The following is a 23,911-nucleotide window of genomic DNA, read 5'->3' as shown; positions in this document are numbered from 1 at the left end:
ACCAATGCATTCTTAGGGCCCTTATTTTAACGATCTAAGCGCATGGTCTAAAGCGCTGGCCACAAGTGCACTTAAAGGGCGTGTCCGAATCCACTTTTGCTAGTTTAACGATGGGAAAAATGGTCGGCGCCGCGGCGCATGGTCTAAAAGGGTTGTCCCTATTCTCTAAATGAGTAATGGGTGTGTTTTGGAATTTACGTGTGTTAAACCAATCAGAGTCTCATCTCCCATTTTAAATGCCAGTTGCACTCGCGCCATGGCAGATTCGCTATTTACATGACGGAATTTGATAGTGGAAAGACCAACGCATCTCCAGAGCGCAAACAGAACTGCTCGTGCGCGAGGTTAAAGTGGGACAAGCAGGACAAGCCGGATTCCACCATATCTTTATGTACACAATATTAATCTTTTACATTGTAATCCTTTTATTTAAAATATTTGGCATGTTTGTGTGCTGCTGTGCGTCCCTGTGTGCGTAATAAGCAGAGTGTATGCCCCGCCTATAGGCGCACATTACTAACGTGCTCATTAAATAACAAAAAAATAATAATATTGCACCATTGACTTTAGACCAGGGTTCAGTTGGTCAATATTGCCTCAAAATAACAACGTGCCAACAATACGCCTGAACACGCTTCGTTTTCAGACCAGCACGCCCATGGACGCACAAATGGGCGCAAATGCACTTGCTATTTAAACAACGTGGCGCAGGACGTGAAAATGAAAACTGCATCGACTGAAACTAGCAAAACACACATTGCGCCGGGTGTATGATAGGGCCCTTAATATTCAGTCGCATAATTATTTCAGCCCTTTAGCTTATTTATAGCCATGAGTTAATTAAGCTTTCTTTAGCTGTAAAAATCCTGTTTTAATTAATATTGGTTGTCACTCTAAAAAGCAACATTTATGGGCCTTAAGAGAGATTAAACCATGGTAATTAACTTTAATTATGCTAACTATAAAAGCAATAAAAAGCAGTGATTTAATCAGTCAGTCAAACCGCTGTCAAGAAAGTTAATTATGTTTTGATTATTAAATGGTAATATAATATATTTTCAACTTTTGTTGTCTTTTACATTTTGTTTTGTGAATTTGCAAGTTCGAGCGACATGAAGGAGAGCAGACAAACATGCCTGAGATACATTGATTGTACTGTGGAGAAGTGTTAAATTCCTGAAATGGGGCTTTTTCCGTCCCTGGAGGGAAACTGGCTGATCTAGTTCTGGAATATTGATTGGTTTTATGTAACAGGGGTTTCCACCAGCGACCTTGGCTTGCCTTTGTTGAGATTGTAGGTCACATCAGAGCTTTTTCTATTGAAATGTTTGACAGACAAATTTATAAAACGTTTTCACACACACACACACACACACACACACACACACACACACACACACACACACACACACACACACACACACACACGGGTGAATCCAGGTTAAATTTATACCCTCCTCCCCCCCCAAAAAAAATTAACTTAAAAAATTAAGCCTATTTTTACATTGTGAAATAATTTACTTTATTTTCTTAAAGTATCACATTTTTACTTTTGAGTTTTTTTTTTTTAATTCCCATTATTTTCAATGATGATTCTAATTAGGTTCTCTCTCTTTTTTTTTTTTACTGTTACATTTTTTAAATGCTGTCATCCAATTACCTTAAATCATGATTGAATGAAACAGTGAAACCTTTCAAGACCTAAAACATGCATCTTCACTCTTTCATAAAAAGTTTAACCTATAATCTTGATCATGCTATGCATCAACTACCAATGAATACTTTTGAAATAATATATCATTATTTTTCAGCAGTAAACAGTTAACGAAAAAAAAAAAAATCACAGAAAATATGAAATGTGTTAATTGTCCTAAATTACTGTAGGACTCATTTGCTTTAGACAAAATACAGTTGATTTCTTTGATGTTTGTTCTTTGTAAAAAAAGTATAACTAACCTGGAAAATGTTTTCATGAGGATTCACTCACAAATTTTTTAATTGTTTCACAAGGCAAACCACATTAATGGCCCTAAAAATAGGCTTTATTTTTGTTATGCAAAATATTATTTTTGCAGTAAAATATTGACCTTTTTTTGTTTTTGTTTGTTTTTTATGAGATTCACCTTTTATGTGTGAAAATGTTTTTTTTTTTTTTTATCTGTCAAACATTTCAATAGAAAAAGCTCTGATGTGAACTACAATCTCAAAAAAAAAAAAAAAAATCTGATTGTTGAAAGAAAATGTAAATATGGCTGTGAAGGATAGACATACAGTCTCTGTTTAGATTTTTTGGAAAGACATGTTTTCTGAACAGTCACATTTATCAGACTATATGTCTGTCTTTCATGTGCATGCATGTCAAATTGAATATCCATTTAAACATTTACTTTCAGCTCTTCAACCCATGTTTCAATAGATGTTATTTGTGCATGATCCTTTGATGAGGTTGTTACTCATTTGAAACGGTCGACTCTGTAGATTTCGGTGTGAGTGCTTTTCTGGCCACCGGTGGAGACGTCACTAGACACAAAGTGAGGAAGACGTTTGTGGGGACCCCGTGCTGGATGGCCCCGGAGGTGATGGAGCAGGTCAGTTTGCTCAAAGTACCAACATTAAAGTGTACATACTGTAGTAAGATGGTCTATTTGGGCCTCATTTTAAAGCAGCATTAAATGTATCCTTATAAGACATGAATAAGTCAATCCCAGTTTGCATTGGCATTGACAAGCTCAATAGCATAATCCATCAAAGAAATGTTGAATTATTCCTTACTGAAATCTACAGTATCAATATCAAACACTACCGTTTTTACACATTTTTTAAAAGAACATTATGTTCACCTAGGCTGCATTTATAAAGTAAAACAGTACTATTATTAACATTTTAAATAATAATTTGAATTTGAATATATGTGACCATGGACAACAAAACCAGTCACATGGGTCAAAATTGAGATTTATACATCATCTGAGAGCTGAAAATAAATAAGCTTTCCATTGATGTGTGGTTTGTTAGGATAGGACAATATTTGGCTGAGATACAACTATTGAAAATCTGGAATCTGAGGGTGCAAAACAATCGAAACATTGAGAAAATCTCCTTTAAAGTTGTCCATTTATGTTCAAGGTTGTGCTGCATTCACTCACAAAAATAAATGTTTTATATATTTACGGTAGGAAATTAACAAAATATCTTCATGGAACATGATCTTTACTTAATATCCTAATGATCTTTGGCATAAAAGAAAAATCGATAATTTTGACCCATACAATGTATTGTTGGCTATTGCCACAAATATACCCGTGCAACTTATGACTGGTTTTGTGATCCAGGGTCACATATTTTAAAATGTAATTTATTCCTGTGATGCAAAGCTGAATTTTCATCATCATTACTCCAGTCTTCAGTGTCACATGATCCTTCAGAAATCATTTTAATATGCTGAGTTGCTGCTCAAGAAAGATTTCTGATTATTATCAATGTTGAAAATACCTTTTCAGGATTCTTTGATGAATAGAAAGTTCATTAGAACAGCAATTATTTGAAATAGAAATCTTTGATACATTATAAATGTCTTTAATGTCACTTTTGATAAATTTAATGCATCCTTGCTGAATAAAAGTTTCTGAATTAATTTCTTAATAATCTAATTAATTAAAATTAAAATCTACTATTTTACCCAATATTTATGTGTGTTATTTATTTTTATGCTTATTAGACTATCATGCCGTTAGAACAGCGATATGATAACTGGATCAACTGAAGCGTAGTTGCTGAAGAAGAAAGATGCTCACTTGGTTTTGTAACAAAGCAAAATATTTCTTTCATCTACTGTAAAATGACGGATCTTTGAACCGTGAAAGTGTTCACAGCTAGCCTATTTCTAAGAGCTTTTCCGTTACTGAATTATTAATAACCATTAAACTATTATAGCACAGATCATGGAGATTAAGGTTAAAGTTAAAGTCGGCATAAAATGAAAGTTGAAATAGTCTTTTCTTCTCTAATGTGACATACAACCCCAAATCAGAAAAAGTTGGGACACTGTACAAATTGTGAATAAAAACAGAATGCTGTGAATGATGTGGAAGTTTAAAATTTCAATATTTTATTCAAAATACAACATAGATGACATATAAAATGTTTAAACTGAGAAAATGTATCATTTTAAGGGAAAAATAAGTTGATTTTAAATTTCATGGCATCAACACATCTCAAAAAAGTTGGGACGAGGCCATGTTTACCACTGTGTGGCATCCCCTCTTCTTTTTATAACAGTCTGCAAACGTCTGGGGACTGAGGAGACAAGTTGCTCAAGTTTAGGAATAGGAATGTTGTCCCATTCTTGTCTAATACAGGCTTCTAGTTGCTTAACTGTCTTAGGTCTTCTTTGTCGCATCTTCCTCTTTATGATGCACCAAATGTTTTCTGTGGGTGAAAGATCTGGACTGCAGGCTGGCCATTTCAGTACCCGGATCCTTCTTCTACGCAGCCATGATATTGTAATTGATGCAGTATATGGTCTGGCATTGTCATGTTGGAAAATGCAAGGTCTTCCCTGAAAGAGACGACGTCTGGATGGGAGCATATGTTGTTCTAGAACTTGGATATACCTTTCAGCATTGATGGTGCCTTTCCAGATGTGTAAGCTGTCCATGCCACACGCACTCATGCAACCCCATACCATCAGAGATGCAGGCTTCTGAACTGAGCGCTGATAACAACTTGGGTTGTCCTTGTCCTCTTTAGTCCGGATGACATGGCATCCCAGTTTTCCAAAAAGAACTTCAAATTTTGATTCGTCTGACCACAGAACAGTTTTCCACTTTGCCACAGTGCATTTTTAATGAGCCTTGGCCCAGAGAAACACCTGCGCTTCTAGATCCTGTTTAGATATGGCTTCTTTTTTGACCTATAGAGTTTTAGCTAGCAACGGCAAATGGCACAGTGGATTGTGTTCACCGACAATGTTTTCTGGAAGTATTCCTGAGCCCATGTTGTGATTTCCATTACAGTAGCATTCCTGTATGTGATGCAGTGCTGTCTAAGGGCCCGAAGATCACAGGCATCCAGTATGGTTTTCCGGCCTTGACCCTTACGCACAGAGATTGTTCCAGATTCTCTGAATCTTTGGATGATATTATGAACTGTAGATGATGATAACTTCAAACTCTTTGCAATTTTTCTCTGAGAAACTCCTTTCTGATATTGCTCCACTATTTTTCGCCGCAGCATTGGGGGAATTGGTGATCCTCTGCCCATCTTGACTTCTGAGAGACACTGCCACTCTGAGAGGCTCTTTTTATACCCAATCATGTTGCCAATTGACCTAATAAGTTGCAAATTGGTCCTCCAGCTATTCCTTATATGTACATTTAACTTTTCTGGTGTCTTATTGCTATCTGTCCCAACTTTTTTGGAATGTGTAGCTCTCATGAAATCCAAAATGAGCCAATATTTGGCATGACATTTCAAAATGTCTCACTTTCAACATTTGATATGTTATCTATATTCTATTGTGAATAAAATATAAGTTTATGAGATTTGTAAATTATTCCATTCCTTTTTTACTCACAATTTGTACAGTGTCCCAACTTTTTCTGATTTGGGTTGTATATCCAAGTGAAGCAGCTTCTTGAACAACATAAATTGTAGGGCGGGACTTGATTGTGTCCATGGGGAATTGATTGGATGGTTGTGATTTGCTATTGATGGATCTCATGTGAGTGACAGGTTGGTTGTCCCGCCCTCGTCATCAGTGAGCAAGAGGGAGGGGAAGTTATTTTGATTAAAGATTACAAGGGCAAATGAATAAAAAAAACAAAAACAATGATGTGCACAAATCAATCATTTATAATAAATACTGCAGTGTTCCATAAAAAAAAAAATGACTTAAAGGGATAGTTCACCCAAAAAGGAAAATTCTGTCATCATTTACTCTCCCTCAAGTTGTTCCAAACCTGTATGACTTTCTTTCTTCTGCTGAACACAAAAGAAGATATTTTGAAGAAAGTCGGTAACCAAACGACTGATGGATCCCATTGACTTCCATAGTAGGAAAAAAAAAAATACTATGGATTTCAATGGGCACCAGCAACTGTTTAATTACCAACCTTCTTTAAAATATCTTCTTTTGTGTTTAGCAGAAGAAAGGAAATCATACAGGTTTGGAACAACTTGAGGGAGAGTAAATGATCACAGAATTTTCATTTTTGGGTGAACTATCCCTTTAAATCATTTGATTTCTGCTGTGGGAAAATAACAGCTGTTTATGGTTGATGTGGATCATAGTTTGCCAATCAATCAACTGATGTCAGTTAGCATGTCATGTGACTGCAGGTACGGGGTTACGACTTCAAAGCTGACATTTGGAGTTTCGGAATCACTGCCATTGAACTTGCAACAGGCTCTGCGCCGTATCATCGGTACCCCCCTATGAAGGTAAACTGACAACTGCCCATTCATGTGTTGATTCGTGCTGTGTGTTTTGGTGAAAACCCTGTTTTTATAACATTTTCACAAGGTAAATCAAGTGTTGGTGGTTTATTTTAAAGAGGACCTATTATGCTATTTGTTTTTTTGGCTCTACTAGAATAGATTTTTATGCTTGAATGTTCAAAAAACACATTATTTTCCCCATATCTGACATTATCGCAGCTCATCTCTTCCCAGTGTGTCAGTAACGCTCTGTTTATTTCCTGTCTCCATGAAGTCCCTCCTTGTGAAAAGCACAATATGCTCTGATTGGTCAGTTTGATCAGTGAGTTGTGATTGGTAAACCGTTTCGAGCGTGTTTGAGAAGTTTCACACCCTTACCATAACTGCAAGTTTTAACACACTACTAACTCGACTCAACCAGGCCATTGCTTATGCTGTGGGCGGGAATGATTTAAAAGAGGAATATTGTGACGTGTTCGTAAGTGTCTGGAAGAAAACTCAAGACTACAGTGGAGGCGTTTCAGGGAGTTCAGAAACTGTGACACTGATATAGAGAATAACTCACGCTGGAGGAACTTTGTGCTTTGTAACTTTGCAGAGCTTTTTCATTAGCCTGGATGCCAGCCGAACTCAGCCCACAACATTTTAGGTCGGGAAGTTCGGTCTGGACTTGATCCGTTGTGGAGCAACTATGCTCGAACCTGAGCTGTTCGGACCAATCAAATAGTCAGAGCGGGCTTTATATGATGATGGACAGATGCTCAACAGTAACTGTTACAAACCCTTTTAGTCTAGAGAGAATAAGGCGTGCAACATTAAAATACTGAACGTGTACTGGAAAACATCTCACACACAAACCAATCTAGTTTAAAGGGTTAGTTCACCCAAAAATGAAAATTCTGTCAGTAATTACTCACCCTCATGTTGTTCCAACCTCTTAAGACCTTCGTTCATCTTCGGAACACAAATTAAGATATTTTTGATGAAATCTGAGTGCTGGATCACTTCTCCATAGGCTTCTAAGGGACCGAAACTTGCTGGCCCAGAAAAGTTATTAAAGAGATCGTTAATATAGTCCAAGTGACTAGACTACAGTGGCTTAATGTAAAGTATATCACGCGACGAGAATACTTTTTGTGCGCAAAAACAAACAAAAATAACGACTTTATTCCACTATTCATTTCCTTGTCTCTGGGCCTCGAGTGAGTTCACGTAGTGTTTTTGCGCAGCGCGTCAGTGTTGTACGACACACGCATCACACACATGACCAGCGTCGACCAATAATGAGCCTACGTGGTGACGTGCAACACAGACGCGCTACGCTTAAACACTACGTGAACTCACTCGAGGCCCAGAGAGAAGGAAATAAATAGTGGAATAAAGTCGTTATTTTAGTTTTTTTTTGCGCACAAAAAGTATTCTCGTCGCTTGATATACTTAAGATTAAGCCACTGGAGTCACTTGGACTATATTAATGATCTCTTTAATAACTTTTCTGGGCCAGCAAGTTTCAGTCCCTTAGAAGCCTACGGAGGAGTGATCCAGCTCTCAGATTTCATCAAAAATATCTTAATTTGTGTTCTGAAGATGAACGAAGGTCTTACGGGGTTGGAACAACATGAGGGTGAGTAATTACTGACAGAATTTTCATTTTTGGGTGAACTAACCCTTTAAGTAAAGTGATAATTTATTACAATGAGAAACGAGATGAAAAGGACACCTCAAAATAATTGTTTTACATAAATGTACAACTTATACAAACCAAAGAAAAAGTTCACAAAAGAAAGAGGTAAAGAGAAAAGAACTAGACCGTGCCAAATCAAAGAAAGAAGTAAAACCAAAACCAATCTTACTAGATAAACAAAACAATGTATAGTCTGACTAAATTAACATTCATCAAAGACAAAAACAAAAGATCTTCAGCGTCAAAGCCGTCCTAAATAAACTACATCTAACCGTCGTGTAATCATCCACGTCACCAAAGAGCGCTTGGGTTGAATTCGTTAACAACAAAGATGGCTGCCGCTGGAGAATTGAGATGTGTAGATTCCGCCATCGCGTCTGTTATAGAAGATATCGACAGCGCATTCATTTTAAAAGAGGAACAGAGAACTGAGATCAAGGCATTTGTCGATCGGAAAGATGAATGAAGAACATACGTCACTTACTCCGTTGCTCTGATTGGTTGTAGGTCTTGAGTTAAGCTAATTGAGTGCAGAGGCATTTTCTTTCCTGGTTCGGTTAAAACACGTCATAATCACAGCCCAGTGGAGCAGTATCAGACTCATATTCTGACTAGAATCTGAGTATGACGACGTCAGGCTACTTTATCATGCCCAAGCAGGAACATTTCACACTTAAGAAAGATGAAAGTGTAAAAAAGCATAATAGGTCCTCTTTAACTAAATGAATGCAAAGCCTGTACAGTTGATCTAATATCTAATGTGGTTGTGCAGGCTCAGAGGGTGAAAGTAAAGTACACCGAAAATGAAAATTGTTACAATTTATATCTTCCTTGATATTGTTCAGGCTTTCATTAAAATTCACAAGATGTTTTGCAGAGAGTTCATAAGTTAGCATTTCAAAAGTATTCCTCTTCCTAGTAGCAGCATTAAAGACGTTCTCTCAACCCTACAAATATTCTAAAAGTATATATATTTTTTTTTTATCTGATGTTTGCAGGTTTTAATGCTCACGCTGCAGAACGATCCCCCGACCCTGGAGACTGGGGTTGAGGACAAAGAGATGCTTAAGAAGTATGGGAAGTCTTTTAGAAAACTTATATCCTTGTGCCTTCAGAAGGACCCGGCAAAGAGGTAATTGGAATCCGCCAATTCATCATTATTTGTTCGCACAAATAAGTAATTCTGTGTCCAAGGATCATAACGAATGCTGAAGGTTTCAGAAGTTTCAACAAAGCCCTTTAATACTCAAGGCAAACATATTGATTTGAATTGTGCTGTGTACAATATTGAATAGAAGTTCTCTCTAAAGATAAATTGCAGTCAGTAAAAGAAATTCCTCACAGACAAAGTAGGTCTGATCACGCTCAAATAGATACAGATGAGCTAATGTGATCTCGAGAACATAAATTACTGCTGGTCTGTTCATTTTCTATATCAGCGGTCTCATCCGGTCAATATACAGACCAATTTCGAGCCGACGTCACAGTTACGTCATGGCGTTAGCTGGTGGCAAAACAAAGGGAAAACTGGAGGCGGCCAATACAAACCAGCACAGATTCGGCTACATAATAAGGAGCTTAAATTATTATTATTGTTATTAAATGTCATCTTGTTGTGTTGTTGGGTGCAAGAATCGATGGAGTACAGGCTCCAATGTGAAATTTTATCGCATAATGTTTTCTAAATGATTGTGATTATTTGAATTATCTATGATTGTATACATTGTTTTGATTGATTGTGACTAGACTTTTTGAAGAACCTGGTAAGAAAGGGTAATCAAATACATAGTTAAAAAATGAATATGCTGTATCTGGAATTTTTATTTTCTAGAAAACATTCACATCATTAAAATTGCACCGTAATGTCACTCTTTACATTGTCGTCTTCTGTCTGGCCTTGGCGCTGGCTAGGCAGAACTGCGGGTCTTGTACGTGACCATTTAGTACAGTTATAGGCATCTAAAGATTTATATGCCCTCAGTTTCTCTTTACGCTCAGTTTCTCTATCGGGTAGGTGTAGAAGTCAGGCCAAATCATCTGACAAATCCTGTCAGATCGTCCATCCATTGACTGAGCGTGTACGGGTCAGCCAATCTGGGATGTCCGTTAAAATTAACTTTTGCAAATTACAATTGCGGTCCTGGACAGTGAGTGACCTTGCACATTAAGATAAAATCGGATTTTCTCCAGTCATTAATGTCTGATGTCGGGTTACACAAAGCAAATCATCTACAAAATTATTTAGTTTTCTTATTTAATAACCAACAATTTAATTGTGTTGATAATTTTGGCATAAGGCTTATTAGCGTTAGGCTATAGCCTGAAAGGTCTGATTTACGCACTGTTACAACAGTAATTATTATAATTTTTTTTTCACAATGACATTTGAGTTCAAATGTAGTCTGTTTTTTTTGTGGCAGACTAAAAACTAAATGACAGACTGTCGATCTTTGAATAAAAATATGTTCAGGTTTGAAATTCATTATCTTATCTACCCCCAACCCCCCCCCCCCCCCCCCACAGGCCAATCTCATCAGGTCATCTAGCGATAATCATTTTATATCATGATAACGTGATATTCATTCCATTACACATACACACACTTACATTGTATGTATATACACATACATGCACGTTAAATATAATATCAATAATATCACATAATGTAACACTTGAGTGACGATTATTTAAATGTGACTGGAAGCAATTATAAAATAATCTCTGACAATATCACAAAATTTGGCCTCAGGAAAAGTGAAAATGTCACCAGGTCAAATAAAAATCTGATAGCCAACATATCCAGAACCAAAAAATTCTTAGTGTTGAGTCCTGAGATATGGACCTGTCTGAAAATGTCAGCATCAACCGCTTTAACTCGGCTCTTCTCATCTCCACAGGCCCACTGCAGCCGAGCTTTTGAAATGTAAATTTTTCCAAAAGGCTAAGGTACGGCCGTATACTCTCTCTCCATACTTCAAATGCTTTAACCAGTGCTTCACAGCGGTCTGTTACTAATATATGTTCTGTGTTTCCCCACGCCTCTGTGTTGTTGTAGAATCGAGAGTACTTGAATGAAAAGCTGCTTACTAAAGGACCAAATATAAGCCAAAGAGCCAAAAAGGTAACGGTCTCATTCATTCCCACACATTTGAGTGTATTTCCCCCACAGGCCAGATGGGTCTCTCTTCGCTCATGTTTAGCAGAGTGCTTTCTGTATTGATTAAACAGTGTGGCTGCTTTTGATTGAGGGATCGGAAACGTAATGTTTCTCACTGCAGGACATCTGCCCTCAACACTCACTCGTCCACTCAGATTCCAGAAACACTTTAACCTATTAGCCGGATCATGAATGGACTCAACGTGACCTCTTTCCCTGTTAGCGGTTTACTCTCTGCTAGATGATGTGTTTGCTCTATCTATCTCTCTCTGTCTGTCTATCTATCTGTCTGTCTGTCTGTCTATCTAGATGATTTGTTTGCTCTATCTTATCTATCTATCTATCTATCTATCTATCTATCTATCTATCTATCTATCTATCTATCTATCTATCTATCTATCTATCTATCTATCTATCTATCTATCTATCTGTCTGTCTGTCTGTCTGTCTGTCTGTCTGTCTGTCTGTCTGTCTATCTAGATGATTTGTTTGCTCTGTCTATCTATCTATCTATCTATCTATCTATCTATCTATCTATCTATCTATCTATCTATCTATCTATCTGTCTGTCTGTCTGTCTGTCTAGATGATTTGTTTGCTCTATCTATCTATCTATCTATCTATCTATCTATCTATCTATCTATCTATCTATCTGTCTGTCTGTCTGTCTAGATGATTTGTTTGCTCTATCTATCTATCTATCTATCTATCTATCTATCTATCTATCTATCTATCTATCTATCTATCTATCTATCTATCTATCTATCTATCTATCTCTATCTATCTATCTATCTATCTATCTGTCTATCTGTCTATCTGTCTGTCTCTCTGTCATTCACTTTATCGCTCTGTCTGTCTGTCTCTCGTTTGCTTTTTTGTTCTGTCTGTCTTTCGTACTATCTATCACTCATTCTGTCTGTCTGTCTATTGTTCGTTCATGGTAGAACCAGGTTATTACAGACCTATATGAGATCAAAAGACTACAGCTGTGTTTGAAATCTCCCCCATACCCTCATTCACTATTCCCTACATGACTCCACTGATATAGTCCACTTGAAGTCATTCGGCACGACCCTCACAGTGCATTATGGGTATTCTCTAGTCGTTGAGTGTACATCTGTTGTACACTCGTTATTGTGGTGTATTATGGGATGAGTGCACTCGATAACATCCACTATGGTTTCAGACACCACTACAAATTGCTGTCCCCTCAAATATTGCCATATTTAATGGTATAGGGGGTGACCAGTAAATTGACGAGTGCATACCTTTGTAAATCACCTTGCATGATTCATTTACATAATCTCCTTTCATAAATTTTGTGCCTGAAAGGGAAACTCCTACAAATGCAATAAGGTCAGCCGCAAAAATAACCCTGTCCACGCCTTTTCAACGCTAATTTCATACTGTGTGTCTTTAGTAAATCCTGTAGTTGCAAGTCACAAGGAGTTTTAATAGCATTTCTGATTTAAACTTATTAGTTTATAATTAAATAATTGAATTTAAACTGTTTCAATGAATCGATTCTAAACTGAACAATTCAATGATTTGTTTGAGTAATTAATTACTCTAAATTTTCATGGAAGTTTCTTTCAAATGTTTTCGTAAAAATATGTTATTAATATTAATTAATTTATGTGCACTAAGTATTGTAACATTGGTGCATATAAATGATAAATGAAAATCATTAAATAGGCATTTGCAATAAGGTCAGCTGCAAAAATAACCCTGTCCACGCCTTTTCAACGCTAATTTCTCACTGTGTGTCTTTAGTAAATCCTGTCGTTTTTTAACGCCAAAAGAGGGTTTAGTAAGCTGTTAGTAAATCTGGCCCCTAATGTCTCTGAGCTCTGATGAGCAATGAAGAAAGATGAGCTTTAATGCAGGGAACAGGGTGTTGTGTTAAACCGCCATCTGCATGCCAGACCGTCTGTTTGTCGGGACAGAGAGGGCCGGCTATCAGCACCCCACACCTCTAGCCCACTAAATGAGTGAGAGAAATGGCAGGTAAAGAGCTCTGCTCATCCATCCATTTAGGAGGATGTGCAGAATGTCCTGGTGGAGATGGAAGTGGAGGTTGTGACACTGATGGGCTGAAATGATGGAGGGATGTGGGTGTTCTCAAATGTGGGAATGCCGATGTTGTATCGAGGTACGGCTGGCAACAGACAGAATGAGAGAAATACGCTGGGCATATGTAGAATATTCACAAGGGTTTTGCTGGCTGTATATAAACATTGTGAATATTAATGTATGTGCTTTTGATTTGGCTATTCAGTCTGCAGTCATTCCTCCTCTTGCAAGTCACAAGGAGTTTTAATAGCATTTCTGATTTAAATTTAAAAATTGAATTTAAACTTGTTTCAATGAATCGATTCTAAACTCAACGATTCAATGATTTCTTTGAGTAATTAAGTACTCAATATTTTCATGGAAGTTTTTTTCAAATGTTTTCATAAAAACATGAGCACTTTTAATTAATTTATTAATTTATTTATGTGCACTAAGTATTGCAACATTGGTGCATATAAATGATAAATGAAAATCATTAAATAGGGTTATTTGGTAACACTTTATTTTACAGTGTCCTTGTTACATATGCTACATGTACTTACCATAGTAATAACAGTAAATTATGCATAATTACATGCAACTAACCCTCAACTAAACCTTAATCCTACCCTTACCCTAAAGTAAGTACATGTAGTTGCTTAATATTACTCAGTACTTAAATATATAATCACACTGCAACAATGACGCCTTAAAATAAAGTGTAACTTGTTATTTTTATTATTGTATTTTTATTTAGCATTAAACACTTTGAATCTAGTTGGTTACAATGACTGTTTGGTTAAAATGATTGTTCTTTTGATTAAAAATAATTATTTTAAGCCAATATATAACAAACGCATGGAGATATATGTACAGTATATGACTGAAAAATACTATGTGTTAAATATATAATATTTTAACCATAGCAAACAACAAAGAACTGAGAGAAACTCTTTGCAAACTGCCTTGTGGTATATTTGTAATAGTGTTTTTTTAGGTTGAATGACTTGCGTGCATCAAAAAAAGGTGTTTTGTACTGATAAAGGGATTTATTCCAGTAGATGACCGAATGAGTGCACTTAAAAGCCACCCGGCAGATTACTGTGCAGCCACACAGACATGTTTAGTCTGACTTGTAAAGAATAATCACTACAGCAGATCCATTTAGAATTGATTTTGTTGATGTGTGATGGTGTTTTAGTTGTCTGAAGTGCTCTGGGAAAACTAGTCGTGCTTTCAGTAATAGACTCTTCTCAATGAATTACAGTATTAATGGGTGGGAGGGAGAAACCGACGTAGGGTCTGTTGTCTGGGTGGAACGGAGCCCATGCATACTTGTTAGATTTGACAAGAGTTGCAGTCAACCGAGGAGTCGTATTCAGGAAAGGGAACCTCTGGGAAATGTAGTTTTAATTGGAGATCTGAAACATTATTTGCAGTGCCTCAATTGTGTAATTGGAGTTGTTAGTGGGATGGTACAGTAGTGAAGCTCATCAATTGAAACTGTGTCAACAAACAGCTTTAAGGGACATTCACACACACACACACACACACACACACACTAACAGTGATTGAATCGCTGGAGGTCAGCGGGTCTCTATGCTGTTGGGTTCTGCTAGTCGATGGCAGTGTCCAGCTTTATCAGGTGATGGTTCACTGTCTGTCCTCCCCTCAGTTGTCCATCTCAGATGCCGCTCTCTGCCACTGCACTATGTTTTAATCAGTGTTTTTTGTCTTGTTTTCCTATAAAACTATTTGAACATCCTTTAAACACAATATATTTTCTGGAGAAGCAAAGATGTTAAGACATTTTTACAGAGAATACATCAACTTTTTAACCTGTAAGCTGATGAAAACCTAATGCGATGCACTTCGTATTTCTTGTATGAAATTTGCTGGTCAAAAACCTCCTAACTCCTTTTTAACTTGATTTTGGTCAAATGTTAATAATATAAGACACATGTGAGTGTCTGACCATATTTAAAGTCACAATTTAAACTTAAACAACACACACAATGTTTAAAAATAGTGTTTTTTCCATTTCCTTAAAAGTAGCAGTTTTGGACATATAAGGTTTCCACCCGACAGTGACGATTTCTTAAATTAAGCTTATTTTTTAAACCATATTGGCAACTTTTTAAATTTTTTAAGTTAGCATGACTTCCCTATTGTGATGTATATCTGTGTGAAGTGGCTTCTTGAACAAAAACTTGGACGGTACTTGATTTTGTCCATGGGGAATTGATTGGATGGTTGTGGTTTGCTATTGGTGGATCTCATGTGATTGACAGGTTGGTTGTCCCGCCCCCACACCAGTAAACACTCATCAGAGAAGAGAAGAGATGTCGCTGTAAGTGGAGAGGAAGTTATTTTTGAAAAAGATTATACTAGGACACATGCATATAAAAAAAATAAAATGATGTGTACAAATAAATCATTTATAATAAATACTGCAATGTTCCATAAAAAATTAGGAGTGGTCAACTTTGATTTTGTGGTGACTTCAAGTATAACTAACAAAATGGAGTGAGTTAATGCTTTAAAATCTTTGAAAACAAGTTTTAATATATTATACTTAAAATAAAGAAAGATTAATTTAATGATACATTCTGTTTTAATGATGTTTAGATCATTTGTCCAAAAGTCTCAAAAGTTTGAGATCAGTAAGATTATTTGAAAGAAATACATGCTCAATAAGGCTGCATTTACTGGGTTGAAAATACAATAAAAACAGTAATATCGTGAATTATTATTATTATTATTATTATTATTATTACAATTTATATATTTAAAAATATAATTTATTCCTGTGATCAAAGCTGAATTTTCAGCATCATTACTCCAGTCTTCAGTGTCACATGATCCTTCAGAAATCATTCTAATATGATGATTTGCTGCTCAAGAAACATTATTATTAATGTGGAAAACAGTTGTGCTGCTTAATATTTTAGTGAAAACCGGGACTTTTTTTTTCATGAACAGAAAGTTATTGTACTGCCGGGCCGGCAGAGGCAGTGTTTTCCAGGTTTTGGACGCAGCCACGTTGTGAAACCAGAGTGTAGCGTACTAAATATGTGAATTATGAAATTGAATCCTGGTCCTCATGAATATTCTGATGAAAGATGTGTCAGTGTCAGCAGTGTGTGCGTGTCCTTTCTGTCACCTGGTGTCTGATGTGTTTGTGTCTGATGTGTCGATCCTGCCTCACTCCCACATTATGTATCCAGTCAGCATAGCCGGAGCCCTCGGAGAAAGATGCTGTCATGTAAGGACTCTCTGACCTGAACAACTCCTGACAAACACCATTTCTCTTCCTTACCTCACTGTCTGTATTCCTTTATCTCTCTCTCTCTCTCTACATGGCTCTCTCTCCTCACTCTGTCTTTGTCATTCTCTTTCTTTCTCCTCACCGTGAGGACTTGAATATTAGCAGCTGTGCTTCTGTTCAGGACACTATGGAGAGAATCAGTATTTGACCTTGGAATTTCAAAGCTTTCAATGACGTCCACTTGAGCGATACAGATTTGAGCAGCGTTGCGAAAATCACAATGATTTATTTGGCCTTCGAGTTTTCTAAAGACTGTGTCAACAATCATTTTTTAAACACAAATATTTTACTCTTTTTGACATTGAAAAAAAACAAAACGATGACCTTGGTAGGTCACCTGATAAGGGCAACAAGGTGAATGTAGTACATCCAGATTACATTCATACGTCACACATACGAACATACTTTTTTAGCGGTCGTGGAGTAATTACTTATTCAAAATAAGTACCTTCTCAAGAGAGTATGCGATTTTGGACGTAGCCTGTGATATTTCCTGTTTCCTGTTCCACAAAATTAATATATATTTGTTATATTATTAACAAATAATATTTTTTATTATTAATATATATTTACTATATTATTAATAAATAATACTTTTTATTATTAATATATTTTAAAACATATATTAATAATAAAAAACAAATAGTATTTTTTTTTGCTTGTAAATAAATTGTAAATATTAAAAATGATGCTTTACATTTTTCAATGTTTAATTGTATTTTTCCTACAATTTGAGCATTTTAATCTTTTTAATCTCATTTGAGTCTTTTTCTTCATGTTGTAAACATCAAATAAGAGATTCTATTAATTTTCTTTATGGATTTTTAATTTTACTTCACCAATGATCAAAAAAAAAAAAGGAAACATTTTTCTCTCTTACATCTCATCTTTGATGTTTGCAACTTAAAAAAAAAGACTCATTAAAATGGCATATATATGCTATATATACATATATCATCCTGTATCCTGTCATTTATCCTATTTAATTATCCTTCAATCTGCCGCCTCATAAAATTAGATTTTCCTGAAGCAAATCTGTCATTGAAGAAAGTCAAGATCAAGATGTTATTGTGACCAGAGATAAGGTCTTATCTTCTGTCTTCACTTACACCTGTAATAAGATTACATTTTAAATCTGTATAATTCTTCTGTCTAGCAAGTGAAGTTGCGTGGTTGTAGTGTAGTCTGTGTCCAGTAGGGGGCGCAACAGCTCGCTGGTTTGACTTGCAGCATCTCTGCAGTGGACGCATGTGTTGACTCATGGTGGAGAACATTATTTTTATAATCTCTTGTTATTGATTACTGAGTTATACCTGCTGCTGAATTAAAGATGTAAATCAAAATATATTGCTATAAAATCTTCATTTCAGTCAAAATAAGCAATGCTTTAGTGGCTCGACTGACATTTACTGTACTGCCAAAACATATAAAGTAAGTATACAGTAGTGCAGAAAACAAGGTGAAGTAAATCAAGATAGAACAGTGTACAGTGTGAATGAATGTCTGCATCACAATACTCGATTGCACATTACATTTTTCTAAGAGAGCAATTTGCCACTGGGTATTTGTGCTTACATAACGTCTGTAAATGACAGCGAGTGTGTGTTGAAGAGCTCTGTTCCGCTGACCCACTCGTGTTGTTCATAAACACACAGCCCGCAGGTGTAGTTTGTCATCATCATGCGCTCATGTTTATTTGTTGCTCTGTTTATCTGTGTGTTATTTTGAAGGATCCAGAGCCGAGGAAGCAGAACACAGAGCAGGATTCTGGGAGACGGGTACATGTTATCTCACTCGCTGAACGCTTACTTGCTGCTTCTCGCTTCTAGATGTACTTGTGTGTGTGTGTGTGTGTGTGTGTGTGTGTGTGCCGTATTTCACCTCTTGTCTTGAAGTGGAAGCTGAGTAAATCTCCTGGAAGACAGTGTGTCTTTGTGTCAGGACAGGGCGGTCGGGATGGGTATGTATCGGGTTAAAGACGCGTCGACTGGATTTCTCGATCAGGCCAATATGATTTTGTCAATAACTTCAGAAAGTGCACTGGTTGCATATTGTCTGATATCCACAGTCTAGTGCATCATATTTCACAGACGTCCAGAGGATCTAAGGTCTTTTCGATAGAGTTATCGCTGGTAATGGGATTAAAGGGATGGAACTAGCTATAACTCTTCTAGTCTCGTGTGGTTCCAGACTTTGATCCTCCTTAGACCAGAAGAGATCGTCTGACAGACATGAAAAGTGTTCAGGTACAGTTTGTTTGATTTGATGTGCTATTTAGAGGAAGGTAGAAACAATAATAGGGGTGAGTGATATACAGGTTAAAACAATACTGCCTTTTTGAGTATGTTTTTTTTTTTTTTTTTATCTGCAAAAACAAGCCACCATTATTATTTTTCCATTAAAAAGGGTATATTGTGAATGTAAATACTTAACTATATATATTTTAGAATATATATATATATATATATATATATATATATATATATATATATATATATATATATATATATATATATTCTTATATATTTTTAAGAACATATAAGTGCTGTCAAATCGATTTATATATATATATATATACACACACACACACACACACACACACACACACACACACACACACATATATATACACTGCCAAAAAAAAGTCGCTGTTTGGATTTAAATAGGTAAATGCTTCGATGAGTCGATGTGAGATCAAATGAGTCGATGATTGGATCATAATTGCAGTGATTATGTTTCTAGCATGTTTACAGAGTACTATATGTATTATATGTTTTTTGCCTTTTTTGTCCAGGCATAAATATATGATTTGACAGCACTAATAGATTCTTAAAAATATATAAGAATATACATATTAATTATTCAGTATTATTTATATTCACAATATAACCTTTCTGCTGTCAAATCGATTAATCACGATAATGCATCTAACATAAAAGTTTGTTTATATATATATATATATATGTGTGTGTGTGTGTGTGTGTGCGCATATGTCTATATGTGTGTATACACACACACACACACACATATGTATAGATATACAGTATGTATATATATATATATTCTTTTAAATGTACTTTATATACATATACACACAAGTATAATATTTTTTTTATTAAATAGAATTATAATTATTTCTAAGTATTTATTAAATAGGATTAAATAAGGATAATAAATACAAATCAAATTTGCCATTACTTTGCAATTTATCAAAGGAACCATTATTATTTTCAATATATATTATATTATATTATATTATATTATATTATATTATATTATATTATATTATATTATATTATATTATATTATAATATTATATTATATTATATATACCTTCCCTTCACAATAACAGAATAGTTCTTCCTCAAAAGTGTTCATTTTATAAACCTGGTGCCTTGTAAATATGACTTGGTTTGCTGGTGGGTGATATTAAAACCTGTGTACACTTATCCTCAGAAATTGTGTAAAGCCAGCCGATCAGATTAGGGCTTGCCAGACTGAGAAAGGCTTGTGTAAATGACAGGAATTTTGGGATCTTGTTGAGCAAAATTGCATCTTTTCAGGAGCTGAGCTGATCGCCTGGTTTGCCGAATATCGATGGATGTTGAGATGTAGGCCAGATTAAAGCTTTAGCATGTTTTGAAGGATGTGCCTTGCATAAGAGAACAGATAGTGGGATATTTCAGTGCTGGTTACAGACACTGAGCAGGCCTCAAAAAATCACTTCACTGACCCAGAGAAATAAGCCCTGTAGGTTCAGCACAGACTGTATCTGACAGACTCGAGCCCTGCTGAGATCGACGCGTGACGCTGTAGAGCACAACCGTAGGCTTCTGAAAGTACAAATGCCATTCATTTACTCCATAGAAAAATTGATTTTTAACAATCTTTTGTAAACATACTACATTGGACCTACAGCTCTGAAGTTCTTAAACATTGATATGCTTCTGTAGGAACAAGTCAGTGTGATTTTAGCTAAATATAATATTATTGTTTAAAAAGTATAGTTTGAAATATAAAATAGTTTAGAAAGTGGGGATTAAATTAATAGTTCCCTTATTAAAGGTGTATATGTGTCTGTATTTATATAAGATAGATAGATGTATAGATAGATAGATAGATAGATAGATAGATAGATAGATAGATAGATAGATAGATAGATAGATAGATTTCTCATGATTAAAAGATTTTGATTTTGTGGGGATTAAATTAATAGTTCCCTTATTAAAGGTGTATATGTGTCTGTATTTATATAAGATAGATAGATAGATAGATAGATAGATAGATAGATAGATAGATAGATAGATAGATAGATAGATAGATAGATAGATGATTTCTCATGATTTATGATTATGATTTATAAATTGCCATGTAGATAGATAGATAGATAGATAGATAGATAGATAGATAGATGATAGATAGATAGATATGTTTAATAATTCAAGTTAATTTCTGATTTTCATATGTTTTCATATGTTTCGCTTCAAATTAAAGGTTGTAATGTGCTTCATTATGTGCATCTCAGAGCTGGTTGGTTTGGTTCAAGATCTCTTTATTAATATTTTAAAATGCTTATGGAGAAAACGAATGAGATAAATACTTTCAGCAGCACGTCTGCTGGAAAAGTGTGCGGTAACTGCTGCGCACTATTGTGAGTTTGACGGCGTGTCCCGTTCACACCCGCAGGTCAGAAGGGTCCCGGGGTCGAGCGGTCACCTGCACAAGACCGAGGATGGAGACTGGGAATGGAGTGATGACGAAATGGACGAGAGAAGTGAAGAGGGGAAGGCTGCCGTCAATCACGGAAGGGTGAGTGGATGCCAAATGATCTTTCTTAAAATGAATAATATATACAATATTTATATATATATATATATATATACACACCGGTATATGTGTGCATGAGGCGAGTTTGGTACTGTACATTTACATGTCCACCAATATATGTACTGTTACACCCTATACATATAGATAGATAGATAGATAGATAGATAGATAGATAGATAGATAGATAGATAGATATTTAATTAATAAGTTTATTTGAAAAATTCAGATAAATTCAGATTGTTTGAAAAATTCAGGCAAAAATTGTCAAATTTACTGAATAATCCAATAGCAGCAGTTATCAAGATTATGAGTATTAAGTGTGTTTCTCAACCAGGGGCCGTATTCACAAAGCATTTTATCTTACCACTAGGAGTACTCCTAAATCGCACTAAAATATTTTAGCTAGGAGTTTTCTCTTAAAAGTTATTCACAACGCCTTTCAGACCTACTCTTAGTAAAGAAAAATGACAACTCCTAAACTAAGGCCCCGTTTACACGAGAACGCTTGCGGGTGAAAACGTAAAAATATTTTATCAGATGTGCCTTTCGTTTAGACGGTGACGGCGTTTTTGGGGCTTAAAGACGCAAAAAAGTGAAACCACCCTCCAGAGTGGAAATCTTAAAAACGCTCCACCGTCGCGTTCCCGTCTAAGGGGGTAAAAACGCAAAAGTATGCTAGACAGTGAAGGCACCGATCACCGGTCCATTGCCACCTAGCCACCTGGAGTGCATACTACAGCGAATTTCACACACTTTTGCGTCACCATATGCACGCAGATTTCCCCCCCAAAACGCTCGTCTAAACGCAGAATAAAAAAGTGATAACGCAACGCCACTTTTGCGTTTTCTCTTCAGATCGTTTCCGTGTAAACATAGCCTAAGAGTGAGTCTTCGTTGCTATGGATGACGTCATTACTCATGCACGAGCTTGACTGAAGTGACCACCTTGATTGGCTGATGATTGTAACGCGGGAATGATTCCGAACACCTCCCCTACGATGATGAGTGACAGGTGACAGGTCTGAGAATGCGTGCGCTACACAAGTAGTGCGAAGGACGGAAGATGATGAATAACTGAATAAATAGCCTAAATGAATAAAGAGTAAGGCTAAACAAATAGCCTATAGCCTAATGAAACATATGGATTGATGCAATATCTTTGCAACATTATTGAATTAATCTGTCACTATGCCTCTGCCTACGTTTGCAAAGAGAAGAACATTTTAATTTGATTCACAATGAAACGTTACAGTTAGTTTACATGCAATGAGTAGCCTAGTTTTGGTTGTTGTCGGTGGCGTTATTGCATCCCTAGTTATGCCTACAGTGCAAAATTGTTCCCTCGCGACTGGAAGCTCCTGTAGCGCCGCACACGCATTTCAAAACATCGCAACGTGAAATGCCACAAAAAGCGTTTTGTGAATAGGTCTTAGTGAGTTAGGAGTCCTCTCGACTTCTTTTAAGCTGTCCCAGGCTTAGCTGCTACTTTTAGGGCTAAAATGCTTCGTGAATTACTCTTAGTCAAAAAAATTAGGAGTCCTAAAGTTACGAGTGACACGCCCATTATTTTTAGGAGTTGCTCCTAAATTCACCAGTTAGGAGCTACTTTTAGCCTTAAAATTCTTTGTGAATACGGCCCCCAGATCTATTATCTGTCTTCAGAAGATGTTGTATTCAGTTAAAAAAATTCAAAATTAAATCATTTTCATGAGTGGTCTTAGACATTTTGACCTCACGGTATAAATAAAGCCTCTATTATGTATTTGTTATTAACCCAAATACGAGATTTGAACGAATGCACTTCCTCTGATGTAGAGCCAAGCGTTTCACCTCAAGCTCCCTTAATATTTGATCATAAACGCCCTGCCTGTACCATACGGGTGACGCACACCATTTGATCAAAGCCCAAGGCCTTTTTCACTCATAAATGTGGAATATATAATGCTAAAATGTCTTCGCCAGGAAGGAACAATCAGAGCCCCTGAAGCGAAGCGTCCGCAAATCAGCGGCTGCTAATGAAGCTGGAGACGTTGTTCTTGTGTTTATTGTTTATTATGGAATGCAAATGAGCAAGTGCTGATTGCACTCCCACACAAATAGCTACATCTGTCTGTCGTACTTTGTGCGAGAGCGAGAACCTAATTGAATCCTGTCTCGTTATTGCTTTTGCAGTCACGCAGGGTCAAAGAGGAAAACCAGCATGTAAGTTACAGTTATTCTTTCTTTGTCTTTTGAAATGGATGTTTTTTTTAATTAGTTGTGTGTGGTAATGCATCGCTGCTTTGAGTGTGAAATCAGAACTGACCCTGTTTACATTTGTAATGCAATTTACCGGCTATATTGTGAATGATTCATCAGCACGAGACAGTAAATGTTTGTCTTTAAAATCTTTCATCAAAACTCACTCCGCCTCTGAAACAACCTT

At 36.1% G+C, this 23,911-nt stretch overlaps 1 protein-coding gene across 3 annotated transcripts in view; it reads left to right on the top strand.

Moving 5' to 3' along the window:
• The window catches only part of stk39 (serine threonine kinase 39), a 69,720-nt gene that overhangs the window by 14,729 nt on the left and 31,080 nt on the right, over window positions 1-23,911 (top strand). For 2 of the 3 annotated variants that reach the window (XM_079880341.1, XM_079880342.1), the window contains exons 6-12: window positions 2,479-2,588; window positions 6,340-6,441; window positions 9,121-9,254; window positions 11,020-11,068; window positions 11,178-11,243; window positions 21,346-21,468; window positions 23,659-23,688. In XM_079880341.1, the coding sequence (XP_079736467.1) occupies window positions 2,479-2,588; window positions 6,340-6,441; window positions 9,121-9,254; window positions 11,020-11,068; window positions 11,178-11,243; window positions 21,346-21,468; window positions 23,659-23,688 (614 nt within the window). Of the gene's footprint in view, window positions 1-2,478; window positions 2,589-6,339; window positions 6,442-9,120; window positions 9,255-11,019; window positions 11,069-11,177; window positions 11,244-18,389; window positions 18,438-21,345; window positions 21,469-23,658; window positions 23,689-23,911 lie in introns of all 3 variants that reach the window. The other variant, XM_079880340.1, reaches the window with a different exon arrangement.

This window comes from Squalius cephalus, assembly GCF_949319135.1.
Source record: "Squalius cephalus genome assembly, chromosome: 9".
NCBI classification, from domain to species: Eukaryota; Metazoa; Chordata; class Actinopteri; order Cypriniformes; family Leuciscidae; genus Squalius; species Squalius cephalus.
The sequence above is the reverse complement of the archived record's forward strand: the minus strand, read 5'-3'. Positions and strand labels throughout refer to the sequence as shown.